This window comes from Podarcis tiliguerta (assembly GCF_965153285.1).
Source record: "Podarcis tiliguerta genome assembly, chromosome: 2".
Classification (NCBI taxonomy): Eukaryota; Metazoa; Chordata; class Lepidosauria; order Squamata; family Lacertidae; genus Podarcis; species Podarcis tiliguerta.
The window spans coordinates 116,196,460-116,216,145 of NC_139535.1; the positions used below are offsets into that span (position 1 = coordinate 116,196,460).

The window sequence follows — 19,686 nt, forward strand, 5'->3', positions numbered from 1 at the left end:
CTGGAGTACCTGGCCTTTGTCCATGCTGGCTGGGACCGGTGAGAGCTGGAGGCCACCGGCGTCTAAAGAACATATTGCAAATATACCTGAAAGATTGCAAATGCATCACTCTGCCCCCTGTTGCAGCACAATCTAGGCCATGGGAATTTTAAACTTTGTAAAACAATACAGGAGTACTGCTCAATGTATATTCTGAATGGCCTGCCAGTGCTTTGCTAGACGTGACTCTCAGAAATAGGCAATCTTCGATTGACCAGCTAGACTGAGCTGCTTATATATTGCAGTAATACCCCCTAGATACCCTTCCCTGGTTAAAGACTGTTCAAACTACTACATCCTGGGAGGTGAGACCAGCCCTTCATTCAACCTACCCCTACCCTCCGCTTTTTCGTGAAGGTGTGAGCACAACAGAGCAGAGCCCCACAAGAGAAGCAACCGCAAAGCCATGTCCAAAAAGATGAGGAGGCACTTTATTTCTTCTTAGCCTTGTTTCTCTTCTCCTCCTTGAGTTTCTTCTTGGAGACACGGGGTGCCCGGGCTTTCTGGTACAGGTGGTAGCCAATGAGCCCCAAGAGCGCAGGGACAAGCCCGATGCAGAGCAGGGGCAGCACATCGTTCAGCATCTTCTGCCAGTAGGTGGCTCTGGACAGCCCCACCAGCTCCACCTCAAACTGCAGGACTGCGTCAGCTGGAGAGAGAGGAGAGAGTTGGGTGAAGCAGCGCTGGGGGACAATTCAGGCAGGGCAGGTCCCTAGGAAATCTTTCCTGTCAGTGTTAAGCATCTATGGCAGCTGGAGAAGCACAAACAAGGCTTTGCGCTGCTCAGCGGTGCTGTCAGGACTTTGGGGGCTCACTCAAAAAAATTAGCAAGAGGCCCTCCTCAATATCATAGTGCAAACTGCACCACTGGTGCTGCTGCAACTAAATGTCATTTCTAGCATAGGAGAAAAGAGAAACTTAGTTCTGCTTCCCTGTGCCAGGCAATCGGTCCCTCCAGCCCCATATCCCGTATTGGCAAAAGGTAACTTTTGCAGAAGGACTGTGGCTCAGTGGTAGAGCACCTCTTTTGCATGCAGAAAGAAGCACACCCATTCCCTGGCCTACACAGGTAAGGCTGGAAGAGAATCCTGCCTGAAATCTTGGACAGTCACAGCCAGTCAACATAGACCACACTGCGCTTCCTAGGTTTCTCTGAGGGTCTGTATTGTCCATAGGATGCTCCACGCGAGAGACCCAAAGGGTTGCCTTCACCCTCTTTATGCCGGCATCCCTGCGCTGGTGCAATTGGTCAGGGCACAAAAGCCAGCAGAGAACACAGCCACCAACCTGCATTTGCATGGAGGCTCAAAATGCATGGCTCTGCAGGCTACGTGAACTGCCAGGCCGAGGGCAGAACGTAAGCAGGGCCACGGCTGCTTGTCTAACTGCAAACTATATGCAAACTGATTCCTAGAGGAGCATATACTTCGCCCAAGCTGATACCTAGATTGCAACCACATATGCCAGCCACACTTTGGGGGCAGCTACAGATCCTTAAAGGAATGGGGTTAATGTGGGGTGATGAGCACAGGGCAGCTTCAGCTGAGGATGCCATCCCATCCAGCCCCAATGCCAGCAGCTAATAAGTCAAACATCCCAATTCCTTACTGAACTGGCCAGATGCTCCATTGTGAGCTACACAGGTTGGCCACCATGTTTTCTCCAAAAGTTGTGTGCATTCAGTAACACTGCAACACCTGTCAATGCGGCTCTTACCTCACACGTTCAAATGCAACTCTGGACTTTCCACACATTTGTGTGAATTTTGTCCCATTCAGTCAACACGCCTGAATTCACCTTAGGTTAGGGTGCATTTTCACTAGAAATGTGAAACCACGGCTCAGCCCAGAAAACTTTTTTAAATGCCTTGTGTTGGCCCAGGAAATTATGAAGTAATTGAAGTGCTTCTGAGTGTGTGCAGAGTACATTTCACCATTGCTTAACTACAGCAATTCTTTGCACATCTGGGTGTAGGAACATAGCCAGGAATTTGCTGCAGCAAAACTAAAAGCCCTAACGGGGCCATTGAGCTCTGCTTCAGGCAGGAAAATCTTGAACCAACACTGCTTCTGTGCAGGATTCAGGCTCGGCTCAGCCCTTTTTAGAACTTAAACCCACTGCTTGCTACCGCTGCTTCGTGATAAGCAGGAGATGAGAAGGGAATGGAAGGAACTAAATATATTGCATTTAAAAAGAAAACTGATGGAGAAATCCTGTCTGCCAATACTGTACCAAGCACCCCACACTGCCTCTTTCTCATGCAGTCACCCAGTGGTAGTTCACATCTAGCTATCCCACAGCATCAAAATGCTGTAAGCGACCACCCCGCTACAGTCAGTCGCTTTCCAAGCTCCCCTTCTCAGTTCTTCAACCCCAAATCAGAGCCCATGTGCCAACTGTACATCCAAAGGCAACGGAAGCAGATAGACCAGCCTAGAGAAAAACAACCTGCCAAGATGTCCTGCCAAATGGCCATCAAGTAGGTGCTAGTCGCTGGATCGTACCTGGGACAGCTGGTGGGGAACCTCGTTTGCCGTATGCCAGGTGAGGGGGGATGATGACTCTGCGTTTTTCCCTGCAAGGAAGAAGGAATGCCATGTCAGCATTTGAGGACAGGACACAGGTGTACAAAGCTGTTGACTTCAGTGGGGATTCACTGGGCATTTTATAAAAAAAAACCTGGGCAGGAAATTGGAGTCATCAGTGAAACAATCTAGAAATTCCTTGACTGGAGGGAGCAGGATTCAAATAAATGCTCTATAGATGCTTCACACCAATTTTTTAAAAGTTGGATTTCCTTTTCACATTTATACATAAAATATTTGTATGCTGCTTATTGATATATAGAAATAAATTATAGTGGTTTACAACTCTTTAAAATCATAAAGGTAAAGGGACAGGGACCCCTAACAGTTAAGTCCAGTCGCAAATGACTCTGGGGTTGCGGTGCTCATCTCGCTTTACAGTCCGAGGGAGCCGGCGTTTGTCTGCTCCGCTGACAGTTTTTCCGGGTCATGTGGCCAGCATGACTAAGCCGCAACGGAACTCCGACACCAGAGCAGCGCACGGAAATGCCGTTTACCTTCCCACCGGAGTGGTACCTATTTATCTACTTGCACTTTTTGGGGTGCTTTCAAACTGCTAGGTTGGCAGGAGCTGGGACCGAGCAACAGGAGCTCACCCCATTGCGGGGATTTGAACCGCCGACCTTCTGATCAGCAAGCCCTAGGCTCAGTGGTTTAGACCACAGCGCCACCCGCGTCCCTATCATAAAACCGTACAGTAAAATAATAAAAAATCAAAACCATCCTAAAGTCAAAACAATTTAAAACAAACATCTTAAAACCATTATGGGATATCAGCCAATCAATCATTTTATTTGCATGCTGACTTTCCAAAGTTAAAGCTCAAGGCGGCTTACAACATATTAAAAAATTACACAACTACAAAAATAACAAAAGTAGTCATAAACAATAAACAAATGAACAGGAAGTGCACAACCAAACTGAACAACTTCCACATAAACCAGAAGATCCAAAATAAAGATCCAAAATATTAACAGTAGCAGCAGCAACCCTCTAAACAATACTCCAGCCCAAGATAATCTTAATCACCCGCATAGGCCTGGCAGAATAGAGAGGTTTCCAACAGGCACATTTATGGGACGAGACCAAGAGTTCTTACACTGCCTCACAGGGAACCTTCCCAAGTTTAAAAAGGTAGGGCTGGGGTATCTTGAGTGTAGCATAGGATGAGACGCATCAGAAGGTGAGAAATTGTGGCTTGCATTAAGCTTGTGAAAGGTCCATTTTAGGGAAGGGGCTCAGAGATGGTAACACAGACTACAAGGCAAGCACACTGAAAGTTACTTACCCAACACACATATCCAGCAGACCCTGTTCTAAACCTGAGCAAAAGAATAAACACAGGTAAGAGTTAAGTGTGGCTTACATTCATCACTGTTTATATTTGAATGCAAGCCGCACTGCTTTCAACCAGGGTCAGAGTCATTTGTGAGCTGCTGAGTGCATCAGTAGAGTAGCATGCACTCAGTGCAGAACTTAAATGATGCCACATGCAAGCAACATTTGTAAGGGAGCAACAGGAAACACAAAGTTTTTACCTGGCACCTAAATATATGTAACAAAGGGGAGAGTTTGTCCCCTTTTTTGGATTACAACCCATTTTTTTGGGAGGCCCCATTGGCGAAAGCGCGCCTTGGGTTACAACCTGTTTTGGTTTACAACAGGACCTCCGGAACGGATTATGGTTGTAAACCAAGGTATCACTGTATTGGAAAAGGTCCAATAGTGGATAACGTTCCTGCTCCAGTTCTTGTCCAAATTGCGTGGGAAGTTCGTTAGCCAAATTGGCCTCAGAGTGCGAGTTCCAGAGCTGTACCTGGGATGACTTGTCTTTTGCCCAGCTCCATTTGCAGTGGGTCCCGGGACAGAGAGCTGTCAATGACGCGGCCATCTTCCAGGGTACCCTGCAAAGAAAGAAAGCTATGAACCAGCAATTCAGCTGCTGCCATCAGTGGTGACAGCTGCTAGATCCGACCAAAGCCCCAGTCGGTCCAGCAGCTAGTCTAGTCTCATGGCAGCTAAGCAATTTCCTAAAGGAAGCCCACAAGCAGTTGCTAAACTGCACGGAAAAACAAAACTTTCAGGAAGTGTGGAAACTTGTAGTTCTGAGACAAATGGAGCAACACAGTGTCAGGAAAAAGGCTGGTGGTGATTTCCACCATGACGTCATTTTCCATTATTATTTTTTAAAAGCGAGATTTTTAAAAAGGAGACGCATTCGCTTTTCTCACACTGGCAGGAACATCTCTTCTATGGTGTTGTGTTGTGTGCATCATCTATCCCAGCAACTAAGAAAATATGCTTCCCTCCCTTCAGAATACCTGTTTGACTTTCAAGGGACACTTTCTACACCAGGGGTAGCCAATGAGGTCAGGGACAGACTTTGGTAATACAACACCATGAATGAGGACAAAATTGGGCACCCATTCTTATTTTCACAATAATTCCTTTTGGTGCAGTTGCTTTTTAATGGATTTTCTCAGTTGGTTAGACCATGGTGCTGATAACACCAAGGTTGCAGGTTCGATCCCTGTATGGACCAGCTGCATATTCCTGCATTGCAGGGGGTTGGACTAGATGATCCTCAGGGTCCCTTCCAACTCTACAGTTCTATGATTCTATGATTCTCAGTAGGCTGTTGGCATCTATCTTGAGAGACAATGGAGTGCACCTCCAGGGGTGAAGTCAAACTGCTGCAATAGCAGCACAAAGGTGAGGCCCCTGGGGCACAAGCCTGGGCGGTGTGTATGGAGGTCCTCAGCTGCCCAGATCACAAGACACCCCCCAGGCCTTGCTGATGTGGTCCAAAGGGAAATAGAGCAAGATATTTGGAACCAGCTTGGCTGCAGGAGTTGCCTAAAGGAGACAACCATCTTAGGGACTCCACTCCAGATTTGTGTGAGGTTGCCGCCTTAGCCTTTTCTTCTCCAGAAGATGTCCTGCATGGCAGCCAAGGTTGAGGATCGGTTTCCTTCTCCAGTGGCGTAGCGTGGGGGGTGCAGGGGAGGCCGGCCGCACCGGGCGCAACCTCTGGGGGTTAGGGGGCGCAAATCCACAGGTTAAGGGGCGCAAATCCACGGGTTAGGGGGCGCAAATTACTTGCCTTGCCCCGGGTGCTGACAACCCACGCTACGCCACTGTCCTTCTCTGAGATGGGCTACCTTCCCAGGCGAATGAGCCCCACCTGCTCCTTAAGTACCTGCATAAATCTGGGTTTTGTTGTTGTTAATATTATTAATATTATTAATATTATTAATATTATTATTATTATTATTATTTTGTGTCCCCTGGACTGGGTGCCCTGTGAGGGGTAACTGCCTGCACTCCCCTAAATCCCCTCCATATGTTGGGACTCCCAGCTCCGCCAGCCGCTTGCTGGCAGGACCAGCGGTCGAGACTGATGGGAGCCAGAATCCAACGCCATCTGGAGGGCACCCGGCTGCCCCACGCGGGGTCTGCACCAGCCTGGCTGCAACTGAACCCTTCTTCCTCTGCCCTTTTGCTGGGAGCCCTTGCGCCCCGCGGAAGCCTCAGCCCGGGCTCCAGGGCTCGTCCCGGTGTCCATGTGGCAGCCGAGCAAAAGCCGATTGGGCCTCGGGACGCGGAGGGCTGCTCCGAAAACACGCGCAGCCTCTTCCACGGCGGCAAAGGGAGGACTGGCACCGGGGCGCACAGCTCGCCTTTCCGAAACCAAACGCACCAACGCGCCCCCCGCTCCCGCCGATCTTTCCTGCCCAGCATCCGCGCCGGGCTGACCCGGAGGGCGGAGCCGCGGGAAGCCCCTCCCCGGGCGGCCGGGAAGCGCCGGTGCTGACGTGTTCGTGCGCGGCTTTCCCCGCGCCCTGCGCCCGGCCTCGGCTTACCGTGTAGTGGATGTGGAGCGTGTCTCCCAGCGCCGAGCGCTCCGCGCAGTCATCGGGGGGCTCCACCTGCGGAGAGCCGAGAGAGAGAGGGCAGGGCGTGAGCGGGGGCCCCGGATCCGAGCCGCGCGGGGCTCTCCATCCGTGCAGCAGCAGCGCGCCCACGGGGGGCGGCGGAGGGGCCTCTCCAAAGACTCCGCTGCGCCCCAAAGCGCGCGCCGAGAGTCACTGGCACCGGCGCTTCGCTCCTCCCGCCCCACCCGCCGCGCAAGAGGCCCGGGCGAGGACCAGGCGCGCCCCCGGGCTGCGTCTCTCCCTGCCAGCTTCGCCGGCGGCATCTCGAAGGCGTGCCGGGCACTTCTGGCCGCCGGCCGGGCAGGACACGCAGCTGCTGCGCCCGCGCGCCCTCACCAGGGTTTCCAGCTGCAGCTCCCGGGGGGGCGCGCTTTCGCTCGGGCTCTCGGGCTCGTCCTCCGCCCGCTGCGCGCGGCTGCCGGCTGCGCACAGGAGGACGAGGACGAGGCCGAAGCGGAGAGGTAGCATGGCGAGAGAGAGGTGGCCCAGAGTCGGAGCACCGCAGGGCAGGGCAGGGTGCCTCCTCCTGGCGCCGCCCCCTGCTGCCCGCTTCCCCGCCCCGGAGGAAGGAAGGAGGGCCGGAGCGAGCGAGCGAGGGGGCTCTCCTGGCACCGGGAGCGCAGCCGAGGTGCTGCTCTCAGGCCTTCGAGAGACACGGGCTCAGCAACACCGAACGGGGTGCAAGAAATGTAGGAATGTTGCTGGAGAAGAATCGTGGAGTTGCAAGGGATCCCGAGGATCATCTAGTCCACCCCTTTGCCATGCAGGACCCCCCCCCATCCAATTTGAAACCATACATGACCCTTCTCAACTTTGCAAATGTGCTAGCAGTTTTATTGCTGCAGAACAGGTGCCTCCTTGTTTGTGCCCTTCTGTTCGCAGGATTCCCACTGGCATCTGGCTGCTGTGGGAAGGGGAAGGTGGGCTAAGCAGGCCTCTTCTCCCCACCCCCATCCAGGCCTCTGGTGAAATCCTGCAGCAGGGAGTTCCGCAGGTCAGCACACTGTTCCCCACAGCACCCACACAATGGCGCCCAGGAAGGTGCCACCCTCTCTGAAAATACAATAATAATAGTAATTATTATTATTATTTATTTATACCCCGCCCATCTGGCTCTGGATAGCCCTGGGAGGAGGAGCACACTCTGCATTTGCTCGCAGGGCACTTCTTCACAAATTGGAAGACTCGGCTTTGGTGTGGGAGATTAGCAGCCAAAAGCTAATAAAGGCATATTCTTGTCAGCATGAGAAAGTGCTAACACCACAGAGCTGTGTTACTGATAGGCAGATGCTCAGACCATAGAAACACAAATGCTAGACAGAACTCTGTGTGATGTCATTTCCCCTCCTTTCCTGGAGAGGAAGGAACTTCTACTGCTCCCTGTTCCCCTCTCTCTTCAACCAACCATGAGGGCAGAGCTATGCTGTGCTTGCTCCAGTTCAGGCAAATGCCTCAAGCTGGTTACACTGCAAATATAAGTATTTTGCCTGCATGGCTTTCACTGCCGCCATTGCTGTGAACCAGTGCAACATCATAAAGTACCAGTAAATAAATTATACTTTCCAATTTGTTGCCTGATTGTTTGTTAAGCTGGTAAGAATAGGAGAGCCAGCTTACTTCAAAGCTGGACTTGCTCAAATCAAGGTTTTACAGCCTAGGATGGTCCGGGAATCAGCGTGTTTTTACAAGAGTAGAATGTGTCCTTTTATTTAAAATGCATCTCTGGCTTATTTGTGGGGCATAGGAATTCATCCCCCCCCCCCCAGAAAATAGTCTGGTCCCCCACAAGGTCTGAGGGACAGCGGACCGGCCCCCTGCTGAAAAAGTTACCTATAAAAACCCATCCCACATTTGGGAATGAGAGCAAGGGCCTTGTCACACAGACTGCATGAGCATGTGGAGGTTCTGTCTTGTGCACTGTCATCCCTGCCTCACACTATTGGGACTAGGCCTAGGGTCAGCAAGCTTTTTCAGTAGGGGGCCCGTCTACTGTCCCTCCGACCTTGTGGGGGGCCGGACTATATTTTGGGGGGTGGGGAAATGAATGAATTCCTGTTCCACAAATAACTCAGAGATGCATTTCAAATAAAAGGACACATTCTACTCACGTAAAAACACACTGATTCCCCGACTGTCCGCAGGCTGGATTTAGAAGGCGATTGGGCTGGATCTGGCCCCCATGCCTTAGTTTTCCTACCCACTGAAGGTCTCCTACTCTCTTAAATTATCTCTCCCTGTTCTTCCAGGGCTGCTGACCCTTGCATGTACTGTTGCATTCACAATACATAAACATGATCCCCGCTCTCTCCCTTTCTTCAAAACCCACCTTTTCCACAATGCGTCTGGCTTTTCCTCTTAATCCCCACTCATTCCTAATTACCAGCACACTTGTAAAAAGATGACAGCACCTGCCTACATTTCCTCTGCCTTTCCTCCCTTTGCCCTATTGTTTCTTCACTGTTTTAAACTGTAAGCTCTGTGGGTGCAGGGACCTGTCTATGTTGCTTGTCTAGCTCTATGGTGCTTTACACACTGGCAGTGAATAATTATAATGGTTGTGAATATGCACAGGTGTGCACTGGCTTGGAGCAGCCAGGTGGAAAGGAGGACATGGGACTTCTCAACTTTTACTAATTGTTTCCAAAAGGAAATGTGTATACCTGCAGCTTTGCATATCCTGCAGAACAAGCTCAAAGGCTGTGTGTGCACCGTAATGAAAAGTGCAGAAGCCTGTCCGTCGCACCTAATGATTCAACCTCTAGCCCAGATATGGAGAAGCCTACCAAAATGGATATACCGTATTTTTTGCTCTATAAGACTCACTTTTTCCCTCCTAAAAAGTAAGGGGAAATGTGTGTGCGTCTTATGGAGCGAATGTAGGCTGTGCAGCTATCCCAGAAGCCAGAACAGCAAGAGGGATTGCTGCTTTCACTGCGCAGCGATCCCTCTTGTTGTTCTGGCTACCGAGATTCAGAATATTTTTTTCCTTGTTTTCCTCCTCCAAAAACTAGGTGCGTCTTATGGTCTGGTGCGTCTTATGGAGCAAAAAATACGGTAATGTTTATTTGCACACTTGCAAATGCATGTGCAGATGTCTACACAAACTGATGGTGGCACAAGCAATGTGGACACCAGCGCACAACTTTGAATACACAGAGACACCTCAACTTGCAGTTAAGATGTCTCTAACTACAGAAAATCTTTAGACCATTACACACACTCAGCTACAGGGTTCTTTGACCATATGGAATGGAAAGGACTGGTCAATTCTCAGGCATTTGCTTTCACAGGTAGCTTTGCCTGTTATTAAAGCTGACGTGGAAAGCAAACACGCCTGCCAATTCCTATCAGCAGGGACTGTCACCTTGAGCGTGCTGCGAGAGCAGTTGCCAAAAAAGATAAGGGGACTTCTCGAAGATGAGGAAAGATCTAGTACTGGTGGTGGTTGGAGGGTCTAAACAAAACAGATGTAATACAGCAATGTGTGTAATCTCACATTTCTAGAAGTCTGGGTTTCAAATTGAACCCAGACAGTAGAGGAACAGCTGTTGTAACAAACAGTTAATGACTAGGGGGAAAATACCTTGCATTCTTCAGCAGCAGCCCTGTATGTTTTCCTAATTTCTAGGTGCCAGCACCAAAGTCTGAAAACTCTTGAGTCACCAGCATCCCAAGATTCATCTAGCTCTGAACATGAACATGGTCACTGCCCCCAATCACAGAGCAGTGGTACCTCTGGTTACAAACTTAATTTGTTCTGGAGGTCCGTTCTTAACCTGAAACCGTTCTTAACCAGAGGTACCACTTTAGCTAATGGGAACTTCTGCCGCTCGGCCACCACACGATTTCTGATTTCATCCTGAGGTAAAGTTCTTAACCCGAGGTACTACTTCCGGGTTAGCAGAGTCTGTAACCCGAAGTGTTTGTAACCCAACGTACCACTGTACAATTTTGTGGAAAAGAAAGCTAAACAGCACAAGGCACTCTTAGAAGCCATTGGCATGTAGCTAAAGAGAGAGATTTCATTTTAAAGGGTACATTTGCAACTAACTTGCTAGCTATAAGTTACCACCAGCTTATGTATTGCATTAACTTGTACAAAACTGATCTTAGTGACTTGTTTGCACAAGCTTGCTCAGAACTATATTGATTCAACTGGAGGGACATCCCATGATTTTGAATCTACTTGGGCGGCTTAAAATGTTTAAGTGTACATTTGAAAATGTACAGAGAGGGGCATGGGAGGAGGTCAATAAATCTGTGTTTGCAAGCACATGTGACCTAGGCACATACCTCAGTGGTTGAATACATTTTGCATTCAGAAGATCCCAAGTTCAGTCCTTGACATCTCGAGGTAGGAATGGAAGAGATCCTGTCTGAAATCCTGGACTGCTGCTGTCACTCGTTGTTGGCAGTATGGAGCTAGATGAAATAACTATCTGTGCATTCCTGATAATAATATTATGATGGTTACACATGATCCCACTTTCAATACAGTCTGCGCCTGGGGAAGTTTTGGGGCAGACATACTCCTTTGCCTCTGATTGGTGCACATCCTGTAGCTTCCTGCTGAAATCCTGTAACCTTTTTAATAGCACAAATGTCCAGAGATCATGTTTATTTCTTGGGACCTGCTTTTGTTGTGCAAGAGTGCCGCTCTGTATCACATTAATGCAGTGACACTGGGGAAGCTTTGCAGAGCAACTAATAACACAGAACAATGTGTGGACATTCTAGTATATATCCACCATTAATGCATTATTATTGTGTCAAAGACATGTTGTAGGAAAACACACACACACACACACCCCAGTTTGGATGTGCCTTTAAAATTTCAGTACACAGTTGAAGGGGTGCCTGGCGTGCTCTGGTCCGTGGGGTCACGAAGAGGCGGACACGACTAAACGACTAAACAACAAAGCAAAATAGTGGCAGTTCAGAGGCATTCTTATAAATTACAAAATGCAGATTTTGCAAAGGTGCAGTACATTGCTGTCACCACTGTGTGGCAGCAAAACATCACAAATCCTCTTTCCACCTCCACCCCCGGAAAATAAGCACCCCGAGGTTATTCAATCTAAAGCAGGGGTGTCAAACTCAAATTCATCGGGGGCCGCATCAGCAGTTTGGTCACCCTCAAAGGGCCGGTTGTATCGGCCTAAAATATTTGAGCAGGCTGAGACCCCCAAAGTTGATGGGCTTTGACATTTAAATGGGATGTGTGTGGCATGTGATAAATTATGTGAGGTTCGAGCTGGTCTTTGACCCGTAATAAATGATGATGATGATGATGATGATGATGATGATGATGTGAGGTGGGGCCTACCTGCCCCCCTCAATATTTTATTCAGCCTGACACCCCTGTTATGAAAGATTACTAAAGTCTGCCCCTGTGGTGATGTATCATAACATTGTGCAGGCCCAGTCTGAGGGCACCTTTACTGGACTGCGTCTTGTGGCTGGGGCTTATCTACGCCTTCTCTTCCTTCTCCGCCTGGTGCTGCCTCCTCCCTGTGCCAGGTGCTGGCGGGGGGGGGGGGGAGATGTGCCGGTTGCAACCCAGTTTCTGACGGGGGCCAATGCTGCTTGTTCTTCCCTCTACTTTTCAACACTGCAATATATCGCTACCGTATCACAACATCACTATCACAATGTTGAAAAGTTGGTATCGTCTGCTTTTAGGGGCTGATGGGCTTACTCAGTACGGACAGGGGCACTCCTAGGAATTTATTGGATTTCAAATCCCTGGATTTCAAATCCCATTGAGGGGGGGCAGGGGCGGACTTTGGTAATATGGCACCCACCCTGAGTGAGGACAAACTTTGGTGCCCCCCCCCCCATAGAATAAATAGGCATCGTTATCATTATTTTGTCCTCCCTTGGCTCGGGGCGGGTAAGGCGCCCGCACGGCCCCAAATCTGGTGCTGGTGGAGGAAGCACATTTCCACAACGGGCCGAGCTGCCCCTGTGGATCCTGCTGCCTGAGGCAGCCGCCTCCCTTGCCCTCCGTGGCAAGCCGAGGCTGAGGGGGACGTTCGCTTGCCCAGGCGCCGGGCTTCCGTCCACTTGCTCCGGTGCGCTCGCTGCAGCCCTGCTGCCAGCTGCCAGCAGCCGTCGGGGAAGGCGGCCGGGCTCCGGGGCTCGGTGGGGCCCGCCGGCAGAGGGCGGCGCTGCGCCTCGCCTGGGCGTGGAAGCCCTGCTGGCACGTTGTCTCCCACGCCGCGCGTTCGCGTCGCGCTCCCGCCTCCATCTCGGCTCGCTCCCTCCCGTTCTCCGCCTCCGCGCCTCGCCTGCCAGACTCGCATCCCTGCCCGGCGGCGGCACAGCGGAGGCCGAGCATGGCACCAGCAGCGGCTTCCGGGGCGCGCGGAGGAGCAGCCTCTCTGCTCACCTCCACCTTCGTGCTGAAAGGCGACGCGGCGCACAACCAGGCGATGGTGCACTGGATGGGCGAGAACAGCAGTGAGAATGGCGGCTACACGGGCCACATGACAACGTCTGGCGGGCCGGATTCGGCCCGCGGGCCTTGTGTTTGACACCTGTGATCTAAAGGCCTAAGTGGCGTCCCTTCCCTCTAGCCATCCCGGTCCCTGACAAGACAGGTCTGTCTTGTCTGTCTGGAATGCATCCAGCATGAATCACAAGGAACAAGCTCACTGTGCTTTATTGACTTCACCTGGCTGCATTTGAAGGGCACTCAGCAGCCCTAGAGCATTTTTGCCCCCTTGGGAAAAACTCCTTATGAATTATCAAAGGTAGCAGTCTACCAGGTGTGCAATGCACATATGCCCGAATTTGAGTAGTTGTGTCAGGTGGACTTACCTGTGTTGTAACCCGTCCTTTTACAAAACACCCAGGCCTGTTGGCTTCCCGGCATTGTCAAAGCCATACTCCCCACGCCAGTCTAGAGATACACAGATGGGCGAGGATAACTGGTATTCAGGCATTCCCACAAATCCACTCCTCCCCCACCAGGGACCCCAGGATCCTTACTTAAAACCTACTGCTCTTCCAGTCATGCCTGGGGATGAAAGGAAGGAAGGAAGGAAGGAAGGAAGGGAGGGAGGGAAAAGAGAGAACAGCTCGGCTTGCTCTTGGACTCTTTCAACTTGATATGCAGAAGCCCAGCAAGGAAGCTTCCCAGAGCATGTGGAGACAGTGATCTGTGCAAATCAAGCTGCTCTGAGCAGCACAGCTTTGGTGGCCAGCTAAAAAGTTGGCAGCCTGCGCCATCCGAATACTGTGGACCCACACCCCTGCCAGCTAACTTGCCCCGCCCTCAGAGACCACGACTTTGCGGCATCTGGATGGCGCTGTAGACCACTCGGCTAAGCAGGCCCAGGCTGGGAATGGTGCTTAAGAGCGCTCTGGAACGGTGCCGGCTGGGTGCCCCCGGTGACGGGATAGGCATGCCAGCTATTTCCCCTGCTGTGTTGCTGCCCCCATTGTCATTCCAGGGCTCTGGCTGCCCCCCTCCATATTGACATACCAGCCCTCGTTGCTGTGATGAGCCGAAGACGGGCTGGCGGCATTTAATGGGATTATGGGCGCTTCCCCCTCCTCTGCCCAGAGACAATGCAAGATGGATGAGCCCAGAACTGGTGAGAAACCAGAGGCAGGCTCCAGCTCAGGCTGGGGGTAGGTGGGGGGGGGGGGGAGAAAAGGCACTCTGTCTCTCCCCGTCAATGTTGTCAGCTTGCTCCCCTTCTCCTCCATGATGCCGAAGAGCAATGGCTTCTCCACCGGTGCAGCAGGATTGGGTGCTGAGACTGGCAAACTCTGTAGCCGCACTGACAGGCAGCCCCAAGGGCTCCTCTGCTCTCGTCCATTACCACCATTCAGTCCTACTCCTAAGACTTCAGCATAGCACCAGCCTGTTCGGAGCTGTACACAGAATGGGAATGACCAAGGCTGCGCCAGGGTTGTCTCCAGGTATTGGATGGCGCTTGTGCAAGGTGAGCCCTCCATCCCTCCGTTTCCCTTCTTCCTCCAAGCCCACTTGCACCTCCACCCAGAGGGGGAGCGCAAGGCAAATGGAGAAGCATGCTGCTGTTCTGTTGCACCTTCTCGCTTGTCATAGCTCCCATGTTCAGAGGGGCAGGTGATAGCAAGGCGAAGGGCTTGGAGCTTCCAGGGGTTGGCAGCAGGCCCGCTGGGTGGGGTGTGGACCTCATGCCAGTGCCCAATAATCCGGGCCAGTCCAATACATTTTGCCGCCCGAGACAAAGCAGGGCATGACTCACTGCCCTGTCATTCCTTGCCCAGAAGCTGGCAAGACTGGCAGCTGAATCCCACCTCAGCACTGGCTGCCACCACTGCACCTGCAGGACTAGGTGAGGGAGCACAGGGCAGGCCACATGGCACACATAACTCTGCCCTCCCACACCAAACTACCACTACCTACTGCCCAGCGCTTGTTGCCTGAGGCTGCTTTGCTCTGCCCTAACAGCAGGGCTGGTCCTGCCAGGGATGCCAACCTCCGATTCCAACCCTGGATTGCTTTCTTCTTCTGCAGCAGTTAGGCTATAATAAAATACTGAGTAGCAACCAGCAGGGAGCATGACGTAAGAGAACCCGAAAAGAGAAGCATGATTAAAATGTCAGCTTTTGGTGGCAGTTTTCTTTCACATGAAAAATGGAAGCAATTACCTTTTCGTGACTGGATTAAAACGGGGTAGTAGAGTTACAACAGATCAGGTGAAATTGTTTCCTTAGCAAATCTGGCTCACAGCCTGTCAGATAGCGAACTGTGGAACATAAAGAAAGAACACGGCTTTCCCAGGTTTCACACTCCACATGATACGCCGGAGAGAGAAGCCTCCCTTCAGATGTGCTGAAATGGGCAATGAGGCTACACCCCGCCATGTCTCCTGGTTCTGCCCTCTGACATTCACAGCTGGAGGGGGGGGGGGCATCTGAGAACAGGGCGCCTATGCATGTAGCTGGTGCTCTGCAGGTATAGGCAGCCAGTGGCATGTGTAGATTCTCTGGCTCTGGGTGCCCAAGCTCCATGTAGGGGAAGGCAGGGCAACAGTGTGACTTCAGGGGGTAGGCATACTAATTACATGAAGCCGCTTCATGCCAACATGCCAGCGTGGAGCCTGGAGGTGCCAGTGTGCCTGCCAGTACCTCATGCAAAACAATATACCCCCTCAAAAATCCACCACACACAAAAGGCTACTTGTTCTTCCTGCTCAGTAGTACCTCTTTGGCTGGCTTGGCCTCTCCTACATCGAACTACAGACCCTTAAGCATGCTTACATTACATTGGACACCCACCCACCCTCTGAACGAAGAAGAGCAAAGGGCTTCTTTATGGGAGGGGGGCATGGCAGTGTCTGATGCAGGTGCTTTCTCTCAATTGATGGGGCAGTCGCCAATGCCGGCACAATTCTCTTTTTCTGCTCTTTTAGGTGTGGCAGCCATTTTGTGTTATGCCCGGCCAGCCATCCTAATGGCAGCCATTTTGTGGGCCTAGAGCACTCAAGATTCCTGATGCCAGTGGCCCCTCACCCAAGGGCTGCAGATCCTACATAATGGCTATCAGAGGCTCTCCAAGGTTTAAGCCCCACCTAGAGATGCCAGAGGCTGAGGTATTTTGCATGAAAAATAAGTGTTCAGCCACCGAGTTGTACAATCCGTCCCAAATGCACAATTTTGTACTCTTATCTGGGGGGGGGGGTGCACGTTCTTATTTCATTTGCTTAGACTTTCAAAACCACCCAGTGACTGATCCCTAAACTTTCCCAGCAGGAGGCAGCACACATAGAAATATTTTATCACTGGCCGGGGACGCACAGTCTAAATAGCAGGACTCCATTTAGATGCCAAGCAAGTGTGACTCTGTTCCCCCTTCTCTTTGTAACATATGTGTCGGCTGCTGAAACTGTAGGCTTGAGTCTCCATGACAGAAAAGTTTACACCTGCTCTGGATCATGGCCATCGCACTCCTTCGTGGCTTTCTCTTCATCCAAGTTGCTTCTTGCCTACTCTCCCCTGGGCAAACTGAAGCACCACCCGAGTAACAGACGTGATGCAGGAGAAAATGTTGGCATAAGGATCCACAAAAGGGGAGGAGGGAAGCCAAAGGGGATTCATTGATTATAGCTTCATTTTTCTCTTTGTTGGTGTTTGTAAACCTGAAAATCCAAAAATAAACTAATATAATTTGGGGGGAAAGTGGAGTATCAACGGAAAGAGTGTGACTAGACTATATGGAATTAGCAGAAATGACCGGCAGAATCCGAGACCAGGGAGAAGAGATGGTGGAAGAAGATTGGAAGAAATTTAAAGATTATTTACAGAAACAATGTAAAATTAATGAATGTTGGAATGATGTTGGATTGAAGCTAAGGGGTTTTTAGAAATAATGTTTGAAAGACTAGGAAAAAATGGAATGTTAATAGAGGGAAAGGTAAAGTTAAAATATTAAGACCAAAATTAAGATAAAGGTAAAGAGGGAAAGGATTTGCTGAACAAACAATTGAACTCAAATACAAAGGGGGGAGGTGTGGGGAAGTCCGAGAAAAAAGCTAATGTAAGGATATGTTTTGAAAGATGGAATTGTTTTTAATCGTTGTTATTTTTTTTGTATCTTTTCTCTTTTTTTCTTCTTTTTTTGTTTGTTTTCCTTGTTAATTTGTGAAAATCTTAATAAAATATTATATATATATATAAAAAAGGAAAGAGTGTGACTAGCCGTCAGGCAACCTGAACTCCACACTGCAACTTTCCCCCAGGTCCCAGTTACTATATCCTTAACCTCAGCAGTTTGCTGCATGCGCCATATGCCTTCAGCCTACGCCCAGTTGACCGAAAAACACCCATGTGGCATATATAACCCTCCTGCTTTGAATGCATTTTCACACGTTTGAACTTAAAGATTCTTCAGTCACACAATATATTGCCAAGATTGGGCATCATACTCACTTGTGTTTTGCAAATGCCTCTTCGCTGCACAAGTGACAGGCGTGAGGGAAAAGCAGATAGATGACTTCAGATCACACTGCTCAATGCCATGGAATTGCTTCCAGAGCTATACCCAACCTAGTCCTCAGAAACCTAGCCTTTGTGCACAAGGGCAAAAGTTCAAGGCCCTGGGGGTGATTGAAACTTAATACGATGACTGTACTGTGTGCTAAAGGATGAGGGACAAAGGTTTGGGAGGAGTTGACTGGCCATCATGAGAGACTTCTTGGTTCCTTAGTCTCCCCCCTGCTCCCTCCTCTGTGGGCTTCATTCCATATATACTGCTCACAAGGCAGTATATGTCTCTCAGCCATAGTTCCCTGCCTGGTCTCCCTCAGTGAGAAGATGGAAGTAACAGCAAAACATTTCCCCTGAAGTCAGTTTGCCGCACTACAGAGCTTCCACAAAGGAAAGGAACAGAGATATATATGTCACTTCTGGTCTTATTCACACCTGGCTGGGATGGCACATGACCAGAGAGCGCAGTCTCATCCACAGTAAGCACAGTGGTAGAGCACATGCTTGCAACATTCAGAAGACCACAGGTCCCTGGGATCTCAGTTTAAGAGGATCTTTGTTGGGGGGGGGGGAGCAGGCAATGTGAGAAGACCTCTCTGGGCCCGAGACCCTGAAAAGCCGCTGCCACTCAGAATAAACCAGGGATGAGGAACCTGTGGCCCTCCAGAATTTGCTGAACCACAACTCTCCTCCTCTCTGCAGTTAGCTATGCTGGGTGGGACTGATGGGAGCCTGAAGCCAACATATTCGGGACTAATGGGAAAGATGGCAAGAGAGCTGCCATACACCAGGCCAGGCTTTCTGCAAAAGGGCTCGAGGTAAAAAGCTGGTAATAACATAGCACTGGAACTCGTGGGCATCTAATGCAACTGAACGTTGAAGGTTCAGGACAGATAAAAAGAAGGAAGGCGCTTCTTCAAGCAATACTCAGTTCAGCTATGGCACTTGGTCCCCCAGGAGGCAGTGATGGCCCCCAAACTAGATGGCTTTAAGAGAGGGAGAGACAAATTAATGGAGGAGGAGAGGGCTACTGAGGGCTACTAGTCACGACAACTGTGCCCAGAGTCCACAGTTAGAGGCAGATGTTTCTGGACGTCAGCTGCCAGAGAGGCTCTTGAGATCGGATCCTGTTTGCAGGTTTTCCACAGGCATCTGTTGGACTAGATGGGCCACTGGTCTGATCCAGCAGGCTTTTCTTACCTTCTTAAGGAACTCAAGAGATTTTGCAGTTTCCTTTGCTTTCAGTATGTTATATATTGGGTTTAACACATTTTATGTTACAAGCCGCGTTCTAACCAATCGTAGATGCGTTGGTAGATGAACGTTCTAATGGCAAGTAAGCACATGCTCTGTCAACTGCCAACTGTCAACGGTCAGTTCATGCTTGGCATTATTATCGTGTTGTCCAGTCAGTTTGGTTCTTGTGTTCCTATGAGTGAGCTGTTGTCACTGACAAATGATGAATAAACCTAGTTGAGGAACTTATACTGCCTTGGCTTCTGACTTTTTCCGAATATGGCGATGAGGATGGGATGTTGATGACTTCCCACCGGCTGCCAGAGGCCTAAGACCACACCGCAGCACCGTTGCCTGCCGCCTCGCAGTAAGCGCGACCTCACTGCCACGCCGGACTCAGCAAATAGTCCCGGAAACGAGATCACACCTGCCGCGTCTTCGCAACCACCCACAATTGCACAAGTGACTGCTCCAGATCCGAGGATGGCTACCAGGCATAGTCGGCCGCCACTGGACTTCGATATGAGCCATCCTGCAGAATGGCCGCAGTGGCTCTGCCGAATAAGGAGCTATGTCCGACTACAAGGCTTCCCTTAGGGAGGCAGACAAGGTGGATGTGCCACTGACGGTGCTGGGAAGTTCCGCCATCACTCTACTGGAAGGTCTGATGCCACCCAGGGACATAGAGGCATGAACTTTCGATAAGCTGACAGGCTATGACAAGACACCTCGCACCTTGGCCAACTAAGAACCACCGCTGCTACGACTTTGCGCACAGAGAGCAACAAGCGCAAGAGTCAGCAAGTGAATACATCGCAGCGCTCCGGGGATTGTGATGTATTGTCATTTTGCTGACATCAAGGAACGACTTCTCGAAAGGTTCGCCGGTGCATGCGAGACAGCCA

The 19,686-nt window shown here is 50.5% G+C and overlaps 1 protein-coding gene across 2 annotated transcripts; it reads right to left on the reverse strand.

Moving 5' to 3' along the window:
- Window positions 1-448: 448 nt before the first annotated feature.
- On the reverse strand, window positions 449-18,786 carry FKBP11 (FKBP prolyl isomerase 11). 2 transcript variants are annotated; one of them, XM_083428117.1, is made up of 8 exons: window positions 18,746-18,786; window positions 15,209-15,306; window positions 10,853-10,981; window positions 6,488-6,553; window positions 4,441-4,528; window positions 3,913-3,946; window positions 2,544-2,614; window positions 449-688 (listed from the first exon to the last, which is right to left on the reverse strand). In XM_083428117.1, exons 3-8 carry the CDS (start codon window positions 10,868-10,870, stop codon window positions 471-473), a joined length of 495 nt encoding a protein of 164 aa, XP_083284243.1. In that variant the 5' UTR covers window positions 10,871-10,981; window positions 15,209-15,306; window positions 18,746-18,786; the 3' UTR covers window positions 449-470. The 2 variants fall into 2 exon arrangements, with proteins under 2 accessions (XP_083284243.1, XP_083284244.1); XM_083428118.1 differs by lacking the exons at window positions 10,853-10,981; window positions 15,209-15,306; window positions 18,746-18,786 and adding an exon at window positions 6,896-7,201.
- Between the last annotated feature and the right edge of the window lie 900 nt (window positions 18,787-19,686).

Coding starts and splice junctions, on each gene's coding strand:
- FKBP11 (XM_083428118.1), bottom strand. CDS start 7,027: ATGCTACCTCTCCGCTTCGGCCTCGTCCTCGTCCTCCTGTGCGCAGCC. Junction 4,529..6,487: donor CGCTCCACATCCACTACACG/GTAAGCCGAGGC, acceptor CTTTCTTTGCAG/GGTACCCTGGAAGATGGCCG. Junction 2,615..3,912: donor CTGCTGGATATGTGTGTTGG/GTAAGTAACTTT, acceptor TCTTCCTTGCAG/GGAAAAACGCAGAGTCATCA.